Source organism: Schistocerca americana, chromosome 3 (genome assembly GCF_021461395.2).
Source record: "Schistocerca americana isolate TAMUIC-IGC-003095 chromosome 3, iqSchAmer2.1, whole genome shotgun sequence".
Taxonomy (NCBI): Eukaryota; Metazoa; Arthropoda; class Insecta; order Orthoptera; family Acrididae; genus Schistocerca; species Schistocerca americana.
This window is the reverse complement of record NC_060121.1, coordinates 495,414,604-495,429,488: the sequence shown is the minus strand read 5'-3', so window position 1 is coordinate 495,429,488 and position 14,885 is coordinate 495,414,604. Positions and strand designations below refer to the sequence as shown.

General features: G+C 39.5%; 1 protein-coding gene across 1 annotated transcript in view; it reads right to left on the bottom strand.

Annotated features, from left to right (window-relative positions):
• LOC124607396 (venom carboxylesterase-6-like) overlaps positions 1 to 14,885 on the bottom strand; it is a 143,646-nt gene that overhangs the window by 75,146 nt on the left and 53,615 nt on the right. The window contains exons 4-5 of the mRNA XM_047139718.1: positions 10,018 to 10,203; positions 7,114 to 7,313 (exon numbers count right to left, since the gene is read on the bottom strand). Coding sequence (XP_046995674.1) covers positions 7,114 to 7,313; positions 10,018 to 10,203 — 386 coding nt within the window. The remainder of the gene's footprint in view (positions 1 to 7,113; positions 7,314 to 10,017; positions 10,204 to 14,885) is intronic.

Here is a 14,885-nt window from a genome sequence, read left to right as displayed (position 1 = left end):
CATAGACGCTAACCTTGAGAAAAATTCCAGTATTCTTTACCGATGTATACCGCATGATAATTGCGTTTAGGTTGAAACTCTGCGTACTATGAAGAGTAAAGGATTGCACCACATTTCACATGTAAAACCGTTTATTGAAAGATAATCTGTTTTTTAACTTTGTCTTTGCCATATAACTTTTCACTTTACATCGCTAGTATGCTTCGTCAGATTTAGAATCTATTAACATGCAACAATGTTTGAAGTTAAATATCCAGTCAAGAACCAAGAGAACTTATTTAAACAGAAATTACAAATGCATTGTTATTGTGAACAGACGACACAGTGTTATTGTGTGTGTGCATTCTTGCTTGTTAGTTACACGGTTATGTAACGACTATAAGGCTCACATACTTAGAATATTTACCAGTACCGCTAATGAGATTTTAATGCAACATTTTGGTTTATTTGAAAATACATTCTGGATTTAAAGTACTTTCTGTGAGATACCAGATGACACAGTGGTTAGTTTATGTGACAGCTACACGATTTTATCACGACGCTACTAATGAGTGACAATTTACAATGTTGCTTTTGCGGTGTTTCTGTTTTATATCTGCACCGTTTTTCTGAATTCTTCTGGAAAGTAAATCATGTTTAATAGTAACTTTGTGGTATAGCTACAATAAGACAGCCTTTTTTTTTGTTTTATAGCACAACAATACGTTACAGTGTAGTACTTTCTTGATCACGACACTGTACATAATAACTACGATATCTATACGCAAAGCATTTCACTTTTGTTTATCATGTGGTAAGTACATTGGCTTCTGCAGAACTTAGCTTTCGGAGGAAAATAACTACGACACTTCCACAGAGATTATCTTACAACAAGACGCACAGTTTAGCGCTACAGTACACGTATTTGAGTGATTAATTTTGTACTTAAAACATTTATTTTTAAAGATATTTGAAGTACAATGATACAAAGGTTTTCCGTGATACATTTCATTCCATTGCTGTAATCCGTAACACCTGAGGGTATAATTACATTAATCCTCAGGGGGGTACACGCTTGCTTTGTGTATCATGTGTTTGGCAAGCACAAGGAGCCGTAACTAATATGGTATTTGCTTACACTACTTTACAGATCGGTACCATATTTCTCTAACACATAATTACACAGCTATCTGATCATTTAACTGAGAGAGACAAACTTTTTTGCTACGGCAGTGACAGATGTTTATGTAATTACACCGTTGGATAACTTCACACTTAAGAAATTGTATTTTGTCTGTACTTTGTGAACTGTTCATATTGTTTTCTACCCATTGTGATATTATGAGAGCTTTGAATGATATATTTGGTATGGGATCACGATTTTTAAAGTATGTTTGAGGTAGATGACACTACTGAAATGAACAGAGAATTTTCTTTAGGTTTTGAAATTATTGCAGAAAGCTACAACGTTTTTGAGATTTGACTGAGGTGTTATGATGTTATTATTACGATGACGATGTGTATTATGCTGTTGAGATATGTTTATGATCAATAAGATGATGCTACCGTATATGAGGAATTTGATTATGCTACATATTTCTTATGATAAAATATTGAAGAAGTGTCGACGAATATGTATATGTATAATAAGGTAAGGAATAATGAGTAGTGGTTAGGAACTCTGATTTGTGGAAAAGGATGTTGGAAACCAAGAATCGTACTTTAAGAGTTATGAAATGTGTGTAAATGCGTGAATGTACCACAATGCCGACGAAAATTTTTTGGACACTGTTATATCAACAGGATTTTGTTTCTACAGCTTTGTAACGCAAATTCTTGACCTATGAAATATTTTTATATGAGACTGTCACTGTAGCGGAAATTGCTGTCGTAAATATTTCCGCAAGAAAGTTAAGTGACCACCTGCACGTAATGCGTCGTGGGCACCCAGCTGTGTCAGACGCCTGGAGAAAAAGCCATTAGTGTGTGCCTTTTCAGAGGCACAGGTAGAAAAAAAAAGGGCAGGCCATTATTCTCGCTATTGACATTCCTTTGCAAAAAAGCATCGCAAATACGACATGCTAAAACTAGAAAACATAATATGATTATACTGTGGAGCTCTTAATTTATGATATTTACTAAAATGCCTAATGAAACGATGAGAAACGATTCACGGCTATTGTCTTGCTAGTTGAGAGAAATGCCATATGACTTGCTTTATGTATTTGTTTACTCATTTTGTTTAATATCAAGTTTCTAGCTGCAGAAGCGTTGGTTAAAATAAAATTTAATAGATGTACTAATATAAATATTTTATGCCTACAGATCCAGTAAATAATTTTATGATCTATTAAAAAAAACGAAGGAGCATAAAAGACATTTGCCTTCACAGGAATTGCATACAGAATTTTCTTTTCAACTACTTGGTAATTTTTTTGGGAATAACTTCTTGTGGTGCACCACTTTAATTACATAGACATTAAGATGTGAATATACATTTCCCTTATCTGCATTGTTGTCTTTAATGTAATATTTTTTCTGCTTGAGCTATGTCATGTTCAGATGTAAGTTAGTGCATTTGCTGCTGCTGTTTGTCAGGCATAGTGCTACTAAATTTCACTTTGTATTACTCTGTTAAGCTAGTTTTACTACTGATTTATTTTTCTTGTTGCTGCACATTGGCTCATATTAGTTGTAATGTTGCATTGCTTAGTAATTTAGATTTACTGTAGCTTGCTTTGCAATTTCCCATTTTTTTTGTTGCTGTTTGTGTTAATTGTTTTGTGCTGCTGCATTGCCTCGTCCCTTAGTTTAGCATCTGAGCTCAGTAGATTTAAGTTAGCTTGAGAGGGGGTAGACTATATAAGAAACTAACTATGATGGATTGGAAGAAATGCATTGAGAAGCTATAAGAAAATGGTTTGGCCAAAAAAGTAATGTACAGTGGAGAAAAACTATTTTTGAAAGAGGATATGAACAGAATACAGAAAGCATGCTTGGATAGGATTTTTTTGGTGGAAACAAATGTTGAAATAACAAAAAAAAGATCTATGGAATGAAGTTTTGGGTTGGGCTGGAGTACCAAATGTTACATTGAAAACGAACCCTGTCCTTTCCTTTTGTGTTATCCCACTATGTGTTTGTGTACTCTTGTATATTTGTGCTTTTCCTGTCTTTATGTGTTTAGCTAATAAGATTTATGTTGTAGAAATTTTCTAGTACTAAGCTACATTCACTATGATGAGGAATACTGTTATCCTCAAATATAATTGGCATTAATAATATGTTATTTACCTTGTAAATATGCTTAGACATTATTTATCTGTTCTGTTTTGTTGCTCATGTGTGAAGTTGATGTTTCAAAAGTTATTCTGATCTTTTATGTATGTACTTACGTCATAATTCCTGTAACACTGATGTATCTGTTTATTTCTATTCTTTTGTAAAGCCTGTACTACTACAGAGTTATCTGTATTGTTATGTTCTTTAATGATGTATTTTGTACCTTTGTAATTGTATTCTTATGCTATAAAATTGTAATTGACACCAGTTCATCATATTATTAACTTGTAAGTTACATTTCACTACACACGTTTCTGATGGTCATAGTATATGGACAATATGTGAGAAGTAGGGACTGTTAGTGTTTGCACGTGTGTTAATATTTCAGCAAGGGACTGGATAACAGCATTGCTGGTTCTAAGGACAATTCCAAAAACTTTGTGAGTGCGCAAGTGGTGGTTATGGACTTGCTATATTATCTGCAAGACTCTTCAATGGTGATTGTGCACCCACACAGTCACAACAGATGGCTGCTGACCATCTCTACAAGGACTACAGTGGGTCTGCATCTCTGATGGCCCACCAATATCATTATTTCTACAAGGACTGCAGTGGGTCTGCATCTCTGGTGGCCCACCAATACCGTTATCCCTACCAGGACTACAGCGGGTCTGCTCTGTGATGACCTACCTACCAATCTTCTTCAAAACGTCGAATGACTCTGCTGTGGGTTTGCTCTGTTGTGGCCCATTACCTGTCAGCATGTCAAGAGTGAGCACTGTCTTTCCGTTGGAAGGACAACACTACTTCTTCAAGACTGCATGGAAATCCACTACTTCCGTGTGCATTGTCTTTTACTGCTCAGACTTTGAGAAAAGAAACGGCAGATTTACTGTGTTGAATGATCAGGACTGTCTTTATGGACTGTGAGAAAATTTTAAATTTTGACCAACATTGTATTAATAAGTGTGTGCATTTGATATCTTTCTTACTATAATTATGAAAAATTTTTTCAAATCTGTATTGGCCAGTGCCCAAAACAATTTGTAAATTTTTTTGTGGGGAGCATGGGGGCTATGTAAGTAGGCTGTTTATGTTTCCTTATTGGCAACGTTACGTAGCGCTCTGTATGAAAATCACTGGCTGTGCTGTATGCAGTCTGTGGCTAGTTTGCATTGTTGTCTGCCACTGTAGTGTTGGGCAGCTGGATGTGAACAGCGCGTAGCGTTGCGCAGTTGGAGGTGAGCCGCCAGCAGTGGTGGATGTGGGGAGAGAAATGGCGGAGTTTTGAAATTTTTAAGACTGGATGTCATGAACTGCTATATATATTATGACTATTAAGGTAAATACATTGTTTGTTCTCTATCAAAATCTTTCAATTGCTAACTATGCCTATCAGTAGTTAGTGCCTTCCGTAGTTTGAATCTTTTATTTAGCTGGCAGTAGTGGCGCTCGCTGTATTGCAGTAGTTCGAGTAACGAAGATTTTTGTGAGGTAAGTGATTTGTGAAAGGTATAGGTTAATGTTAGTCAGGGCCATTCTTTTGTAGGGATTTTTGAAAGTCAGATTGCGTTGCGCTAAAAGTATTGTGTGTCAGTTTAAGCACAGTCATGTATAATTTTTCTAAGGGGACGTTTCATCTTATAGTGCTGTAGTTCTTCTAGTGTTATCTCTCACTAGGCTCCACTCTTGGTTTGTAATCAGAGAATAAAATGTTTCTTTCCTTTGGTTATCCAAATATGTTTTGGGATACGTAGACCATCTTCTGTGATTATAACTTTACTTCAATGTCGAAACAGTCAATTTTTAAGTAAGGTTAAATATTACTTTGAAATGAACTGTCATGTTACATAAGTACTCTTTTCTTGTTGTTACATAAATTAATACTTTTCATTAAGGTCACAAATTTATAAGGTGCCATTCTTCGATGGATTTTGTGCTTTAATAGTATAACTACAATAATAATCTTATTTTGTTTACATGAACAATGTATCTGACATAGATCTGCAAGAGAAACTTTTCTACAGAAATCTTATATTTTTCTTAAAATTAAGTGTGACATACAAAAGAGAACAAATAGGTAGTAAGAAACGTTATCTGGTAAGTAAAACCAAGTAACAGAACCGGACGCATTTGGGAAACCATCATAGAAGCTCAAAGTGGCAAGTACAATGTCCAGCTGATTCAGCAAGGATTTACAGGAAATTATATCAAAACAGATTATAAACTTTTGATAAACGAAATGTATGGTCTGTAAAACTAGATGGGTCAAAACTTAAATAATCGGTAATAGGTACTTTAGGAATATAAGGAATTAAAGACATAATTTTAAAATATCGATTAAAGATGTGAAAGAAAACTAGAGGCCACATTTTGCATTGGTTAATACAAAGGGAGTAGAAATAAGTGTAATATCAGCATGAATGATTATATTCAGAGAATTAAGGCATGAAACGTTGGAAATATTTGTAAAAGAGCTTGGACAAAAACGAGCCTCCAAAGCTTTTAAAAATTCTAAGACAATGGTTTTGTAAAAACAACTCAGAGGTATCCGGGGTCCTCTGGCCAGCTTAGGCCCAAAATAAAGACTTTCTTCGGCACAATCAATTATAACACACTCCTAAAGACATGAAAACTCTACAAATTAAGGATACACTTAAACTTTTAGACTCACAAGAGCCAAGGCAAAATTTCCAGATGCGAACAGCATGGATTTTGAAAATCACTGATTATTCAAACGTCAAACAGACTAAAGTACCCTTAAAAACAGATCCCATCTGAGGGTTACAACCGCATTTTCACAAGACATTTTTAGTTTCGTAATCGAAGTAAGGCCTGTAAAAAACAGATCAATGGCATTTTTCTTGAAATGTAATTAAGGCATGTGTACTGATCAACCAAGAAAACAAAACAAACCCAGAGAAATTAAATAGATAATGAGAAATCGTAGAAAACACAGTCTTTAAACTTCCACAAAATCATGAGAAAATTCTAAAGGGTGATTACAATACCTGCCTAGTGAAAGATACAAAAATGAGAAGAACAATTGGTGATTTCCCTGCACAAAAATGGACTAAACAAACTGAGACTGGTAGGTGCTGAAATTTCAGTCTCAAAATCATGTCAACCCGTTTTAATCTCAAAATAAAAAAGAGACATGATGGTCATGCAACAAGAATATAGGTGAATTCCACATTATTCAAATCACAATGTCGTTTCCACATCACATGGACATTTTACATATTCAACTTCGCAGGAGAAAAGATATTGACACAGACCATATCTAACTGAAGTGAAACAGAATTTAAAGCCCAAGAAAATTTAGAAAAGGATGTCAGTAACTCGTAATCGGATCCTAAAAAGATCAACCACCACTGTCAGCCAGTAAACTCGATAAAATGCGAGCTTAAAAGTGGGGAAAACTCAAACGCTCATAAAAACTGCTCAAAACCAAATTCCTTTACAAACGCGGAAAAAAGTTGTTGGTGGAATGAAATAAGAAAATGCAAATGAAATATTCCTGGTAATTAGAAAAGAAACTTCAGAATTAGACAAACAATAAGACAATCAACTCATTGAAATTGAAGATAATTATTCGAGGACTTTTCATAAAACCTTAGAAACAAAACTAAATGGATATTAGCCCGAATATCTCTGCTTCAAGAACGAAAATGGACGGTTAGCACGTAACAACCAAGAAAAAAAGTATAAAACTTTGCAAATATTAATACAAAATTAAAATACCTTAAGCCCGCTGAAAGATTTATACCAAAAATTCTCTGAAAACCAATACACAGATGTTCTCTCACATTGTTGGTGTATTTTCCCTTAGAGAATACATAAGTATCACACCTGATCTGACATGACGAGCGAGCTGTCCACCTGCAGGTCAGTAGCATTGACAGAGCGCAGGAAGTCCACCAGCTGTTGTGAATCATTTGTCTCGAAGCCAAGGGCTGCTCCCAGTCGAAAGGCGTTCTGGCGGGCCAGCTCCAGAGAAGGTAAGAGTGCAATGAAATTGCCACTCTGGATGATAATTCTTGAGAAAAGGCCTGCACAGATATGACACACATCAAGGAAAACAAAGTGGTAATATGTTTTATTGCAGCCCCAAAATGAATTTTCAGTAATAATTTTCGTGATACACTATTCAATCAGCAAATAGTTATTACACATTTATGTATTCACTGCTTGAAATGCAACTGATTATGGCCATTAGTATCTTTTAAACTCTAGTGGTGAAGTCTATTATTTGAGTATGGTACCCAAATTGTATTTAGTCAGCAGGTCAGCTGGTGCAGTAGAGAGTAGCTATTTAGTCGAAATTTTTAATTAAACTTCATAAGGTTTTGTTAGACAGTGATTTTGTACTAGAATTAACCAACTGAATAACTACAAACACAGCAAAGAAGAAAAGGAAAGTACACTGATTAAAAAAATACCGCAACACCAAAAAAATAATTGACGTAGAGTAACGAAATTTCGGGAATACAATTATCTACGCAACATATTTGAGTATTAACATTTGCAAGACCATAGGTTAATGTAGGCGCGAAATAAGCCTTTGGAAATGTGAAACGCTGGAACATTAATAACGTGTAACCACCAGAATGTTGAAAGCAAGCATGCAAACGTGCATGCATTGTATTGTACAGGTGCCGTATGTCAGTTTGTGAGATGGAGCTCCATGCTTGTTGAACTTGATCGGTCAATACAGGGACGGTTAAGGCAGTTTGTGGATGATGCTGGAGTTGCCATCCAACGATGTCCCATTCGTGCTCGATTGGAGACGGATCTGGTGATCGAGCAGTCGATGGCAACATGTCGATACCCTGTAGAACATGTTGGGTTACAACAGCGATATTTAGGCGAGCGATATCCTGTTGGAAAACACTCGCTGAAATACTGTTAATGAATGGCAGCACAAGAGGTAGAAGCAACAGACTGACGTACAAATTTGCAGTCGGGATACGTGGGATAACTACGAGAGCGCTCTTGCTGTCATACGACATTGGAGCCCAGACCATAACTCCAAGTGTAGGTCCAGCATGCCTTGCACTCAGACAAGTTGGTTGCAGGCTCTGAACTGGCTCCCTTCTAACCAACACTCTGCCAGAACTGGCACTGAGGTAAAAAACACAAAAGACCTCCAACCTTGCCCTCGTATGAACTCTCGCTTGACATCATCGAAGTTGCAATTAGTGGTGGTTTGGCGTTAGTGGAATGCGTCTGAGTCGGATTTATCCTTGAAGTAACCGATTTGTAATAGTAAGTTGGGTCACTGTGGTGCCAACTGCTGCTCAAATTCCTGCTGCAGATTCAGTACGATGCGCCAGAACCATACGTCGAACACAATGGTCCTTCCTTTCGGTAGCGTCACGTGGCCGTCTGGAGCCCGGACTTCTTGCGACCGTACATTCCCGTGACCATCGCTGCCAGCATTCATGTACATTGGCTACATTCCTGGCAAGTCTTTCTGCAATATCGCACAAGGAACATCCAGCTTCTCGTAGAACTATTACACGACTTCCCTCAAACTCAGTGAGGTGTTGATACTGGTGTCTTTTGTCGCCTTAAAGGCATTCTTGACTAACTTCAGCTCACCACATTGAATCTCAAAGGTAACTAACGCTCACCACCATTTCAGCGGGTATTTAAAGCAAACCTGATTTGCATCCTCATAGTAGCGCTGCTACTGCCATTCTTATGCGACTGGCCCAAAATTTGAGTAGGCGTCATCTTTCAGATGTAGAAACACACCTACCAACTTTCATTTATGCCGCACAAATTCTTCTTGGTGTTGCGATTTTTTCCGTCAGTGTATACCATGCGCAAAATAATAAATTCGGTAACAATTACAAGGCAATGTCTTTGATGACACGACAAGCAATTTTATCTACAGAGAGAACTTCATTTATTATTAACAGGAACAAGAAACTAAATAGTTAATAGAATAAAAGGCGAGAAAGTCAAAGCGTTCAAAGTTCTTAGAAAGATGTTAGAAGGAAATGTTTGAGAAAAGTAGCTATACATGGAAGAATAGAATTTTTGGAATAATCTGGGATGCTTCCAGTAAAATGAACCTAGCCAGACGTAGAATGTATAACGCTGCATTATAAATTAGACAAATTAAAAATATTGTAGAAAACTTTAAAAAAAAGGTTAAATAAGAACAACAAAATGCGCATTCGTGAGGTGTATTAGGACACAGGTAAAAGAGAAACGATAAGAGATACAAATTTCACCTTTTTGAGCTTTTATGTAGATGCACTTATAGTTATGTATGAGCTGATCTCCAAGCAACTCAGGGAAAATTACTAACAATAAAATGCGTTGTAAACGCTAGCAAAGGTCTAAAAATTTAATTAATAAAAGATGAGGAAGGAGCAGAAACAGAAATGCTCAGAACGATAGTTTAAAAATATGATTCTAAGGAATAAACCGAAAGAGAATAGAAATGATGTGGTCTGGAGACATGGTAGAAAGGCTCAAGAAAAGGAAATAGTATCTAAGAAAGAACTTAATCTGACGTGTAATACTAAGATGGCGGTGGAAAGTGAGAAGTTTGGTGTGCACAGGGAGCGATTCGGTGTGACGTGGTTTGTATCAAGTTCGGGTATATTTAGCTGCGAAGCTGACACTCTTGAAGCAAGCGGCTTATTTTTGACGCGGTTGGTTCTATCAATTACACTAAAACTCTAAAACAAAGGATTAGTCAACATTTTTAAGAGTCAGTGGCAAACAGTGATCACCAACCTGTGGACAGTGGGGAGACGAGGTGGTAAGATACAGACCATCCACCGGCGCTCTGGCCCCACAGAGTGATGAGGTCAGGGTCGCCACCGAAGCTGGCGATGTTCTGCTTCGCCCAGGTGAGCGCCAGGTGCTGATCCTTGAGACCCGCATTTCCAGGGACGACGGCGTCACCTGTACTCAGAAAACCTGCGACAAAACCCATATTTGATCTTAAGACCTCGTTGCAACCAGTGACACGGAACTGTAGTTTGTGTAATGTTTCCATGAGACATCCAGTATAATTCCAATTTTAGGAAGTCTTTTCTAAAGGTATTTGCCTGGAGTGTAGCTTTTTATGCAAGTGAAATATTGATGATTAGCAGTTAGTACAAAATAGGAGTGTTTGCAACGTGTAACTATAGAAGAATGCTGAAGATTAGATCGAATAAATAAGGGGACATGCTGAATCGAATTGACGAAAAAAAGAAATTTATGGCACAATTTGACCGAAAGAAGGAATTAATTGTTAGAACACATTCTGAGGTATCAAACAAAGATCTGTTTGGAAATGGAAGGAAGTGTGGAGGTAAAAATTGCAGAGGCGGACCAAGGCTTCAATACATTGAACAGGTTCAAACAGATGTAGGCCGCAGCACTGATGCAAAGATGAAGAGAGAGGATAGACTAGGAAGGAGAGTTGCGTCAAAAGTCTTCGGACTGAAGTTTACTACAACGACAACATGCTATGTACCAGTTATTTACATTGCGTATCATGATAGTAAAGTTGTTTTTGTTGTGTAATTTTATGGCAAGCTATGCTTTTATGTTGATTTGCTTCCTGTACTGGCAAACGTCAAGTTATACGGTCTGGAGTAGAAAGTCTTAACGAGCAACGATGGAAAAAAGAATAGCAGCAAGTGATGCGCTAGTAGAGAACTTCGCCATGGACAGCGGAAGTAGCCTCAGGTATTATTTTAACACGGACAGCGACAGTGGCATGGATGATTCAAATGGCTCTGAGCACTATGGGACTTAACATCTGAGGTCATCAGTCCCCTAAACTTAGAAATACTTAAACCTAACTAACCTAAGGACATCACACACGTCCGTGCCCGAGGCAGGATTCGAATCTGCGACCGTAGCAGCCGCGTGGTTCCCGACTGAAGCGCCTAGAATCGCTCGACCACAGCGGCCGGCCTATGGCATGGAAATGGTAATAATCGCATGCTTGAGTTAAGGCTCTAACAATGAATTGGACGGAACTTGATAGTTTATGTGAAGTGCATTGTGAATGGAGGCGGAATCACGTAATTCGGTGATCTGGAGTGAATTGAGTGCTAGCTGAACATCGTTACTGACAACAACGTTATCGTTACAAAGTATGAACTATGAAGTAAGCTAAGTCGTTGAGATTCATATTAATGTATGATAATCCCAGTGTCTTTATGTCAATATAACTCGATTTCAGTAATTAATCATTCTTTTTTCTTTTACCTGAAATGGCAAAATTTTCTGTTTTCTACTTTTTTTACAGTTAACTCGCACTTGGCCGTCTTTCCGTTCCAGCTACTGCTTTACAGGTACGTGTTTTCATACCAGTCGTACGCATGACTACTTGCAAATTTTATGTCGCCATTTGCTGAGGGATGCGCTCATGCACATCAAATACCGCTTGCGAATGGCACAATAACCAAAACTGGACAATAGCGGAAAATAAATAATAAATATAGTTGACGGCGGAAAATGCCATTTCGTAAATTATGTACGATGTCACGTGTTTTACGATCCAACAGCTTCTCCTGATTGCTATTCTGATAATCGCTAGATAATGAAAGATCATTATTAGAACCAACGGAATAATGTTCCTATCGGAGCACAAAAAAGGAGAATATAGTCATGTTTAAAAGACTCTGAATGAAAAGTGGGGTAACACCTGCCTCAATCTATCTTCCTCAGCAACCTTCACAATGTTCCCAAGAATTTTGGCAAGCTGACATATTCGTGCTCTTTTTAACGTGCGACTCACCTCTCACTTCCACGAACTCTTCTAATTTGTAACTCGCTCATATCCACAAGTCCATCACTGTAAGTCATTCACACCAATCCGCTTCCACTTCCCCATTCTCACTCACTCCTTCAGCCCATCTCACTGTCATTATCTCTTTGTTCTCTCTATCATTGTCTCCTGTGTCACAGCCACAGTCTCCTTCGTTCTGTCCTACTACTACTACACTCCTGGAAATGGAAAAAAGAACACATTGACACGGGTGTGTCAGACCCACCATACTTGCTCCGGACACTGCGAGAGGGCTGTACAAGCAATGATCACACGCACGGCACAGCGGACACACCAGGAACCGCGGTGTTGGCCGTCGAATGGCGCTAGCTGCGCAGCATTTGTGCACCGCCGCCGTCAGTGTCAGCCAGTTTGCCGTGGCATACGGAGCTCCATCGCAGTCTTTAACACTGGTAGCATGCCGCGACAGCGTGGACGTGAACCGTATGTGCAGTTGACGGACTTTGAGCGAGGGCGTATAGTGGGCATGCGGGAGGCCGGGTGGACGTACCGCCGAATTGCTCAACACGTGGGGCGTAGGTCTCCACAGTACATCGATGTTGTCGCCAGTGGTCGGCGGAAGGTGCACGTGCCCGTCGACCTGTGACCGGACCGCAGCGACGCACGGATGCACGCCAAGACCGTAGGATCCTACGCAGTGCCGTAGGGGACCGCACCGCCACTTCCCAGCAAATTAGGGACACTGTTGCTCCTGGGGTATCGGCGAGGACCATTCGCAACCATCTCCATGAAGCTGGGCTACGGTCCCGCACACCGTTAGGCCGTCTTCCGCTCACGCCCCAACATCGTGCAGCCCGCCTCCAGTGGTGTCGCGACAGGCGTGAATGGAGGGACGAATGGAGACGTGTCGTCTTCAGCAATGAGAGTCGCCTCTGCCTTGGTGCCAATGATGGTCGTATGCGTGTTTGGCGCCGTGCAGGTGAGCGCCACAATCAGGACTGCATACGACCGAGGCACACAGAGCCAACACCCGGCATCATGGTGTGGGGAGCGATCTCCTACACTGGCCGTACACCACTGGTGATCGTCGAGGGGACACTGAATAGTGCACGGTACATCCAAACCGTCATCGAACCCATCGTTCTACCATTCCTAGACCGGCAAGGGAACTTGCTGTTCCAACAGGACAATGCACGTCCGCATGTATCCCGTGCCACCCAACGTGCTCTAGAAGGTGTAAGTCAACTACCCTGGCCAGCAAGATCTCCGGATCTGTCCCCCATTGAGCATGTTTGGGACAGGATGAAGCGTCGTCTCACGCGGTCTGCACGTCCAGCACGAACGCTGGTCCAACTGAGGCGCCAGGTGGAAATGGCATGGCAAGCCGTTCCACAGGACTACATCCAGCATCTCTACGATCGTCTCCATGGGAGAATAGCAGCCTGCATTGCTGCGAAAGGTGGATATACACTGTACTAGTGCCGACATTGTGCATGCTCTGTTGCCTGTGTCTATGTGCCTGTGGTTCTGTCAGTGTGATCATGTGATGTATCTGACCCCAGGAATGTGTCAATAAAGTTTCCCCTTCCTGGGACAATGAATTCACGGTGTTCTTATTTCAATTTCCAGGAGTGTATCTCACAGGAACTTTCTTCCTCTTGCTCTCTCTTACTGCTGCTGTCTCACTCACCTCTCCTCACTGCTGCTACCTCTTGCGACTATCTCTTCTTCGTAGTCATTCTCATTTGCTCTCACCCACTGCCATTTTCTCATTCTCTTTATTCATCTCCCACTGGCATTGCCTCCTACACTCTTTCCCTTGCACTGTTCTGCCACAATCAGCTATGTTCCACTGCCACTGTGGCCCTCTTTCTCTCTCACTGCCATTGTCTCCTTAGCTCTTCCTGTACCACAACCATTGTCTGCTATCTTCCAGTATTTATTGCTCTTCCGTCTCTTTCTCACTGCCAATATTTCTTTCTCTCTCAGCATCAAAAAGCGCGAATATGATCGAATGCCAAAATTTTTGGGATAACTTTTGAAGATGCTGAGGAAGATAGAATGAGACAGCTTGTGCCCCAGTTTTCTGTCAATCTCTGAAACAGGAGCATTTCGCTTTTTTGTGCTCTGACAAGAGCATTTTTCCGCTGGTTCCCTTCTTTTCCTTGCCAAACCATGTCACTCATATGAAAAGAACCTTTGGGGCTGTGAAAGTTTGATAATTTACTTATGTAAAGCTGAAGTGACGCAAAACTAATTTTACAACTCTGAAGGGATTCCACGTACTTAAAAATTTTGCACATGCTTCAATACTGCACCATAGGTTCGCAGAAACTCTGATGATAATGAAGACACTTCATAGCATATTTTTCCGTGATTCGTCACTTTATGATCTTCTTTTTCTCCTCACACAGAATTTTACGTCCTTATTTAACGTGTTCGAGAAGGGTAACTTTGGACCTCTGCATCCCGGAAACGGATAACGATATGAAGAAAATTTTCAAAGTTCTTCGAATATATGGTAAAAATCGTAAAAATTGAAACCATTTTTTGTGCGTAACCGTTTGGGAAACCGTGTCTCGGTTTTGGTACGAAATAAAGGGTAAAAACGCGTTTTTGAGAATTTTCGAAGGAACCCCCCATGAACTAATAAAGATTATTGAAAATAGGATGTTATCCCTTCTAGATAAATGTCTAGTGAATGTACAGTTAAAATTTGAACAATTTTCTGTGGTTATTCATTATCCAGATTTCTCCTCATAGAGTATTTTTCGTGCGTATTTGTCGTGTCATGTAAGGTAACTTCCTCAGCATCTAGGAAACGTGTAAAGGTATCAAGAAAATTTTCCAGACTGTTCAAGAACGGTATCTG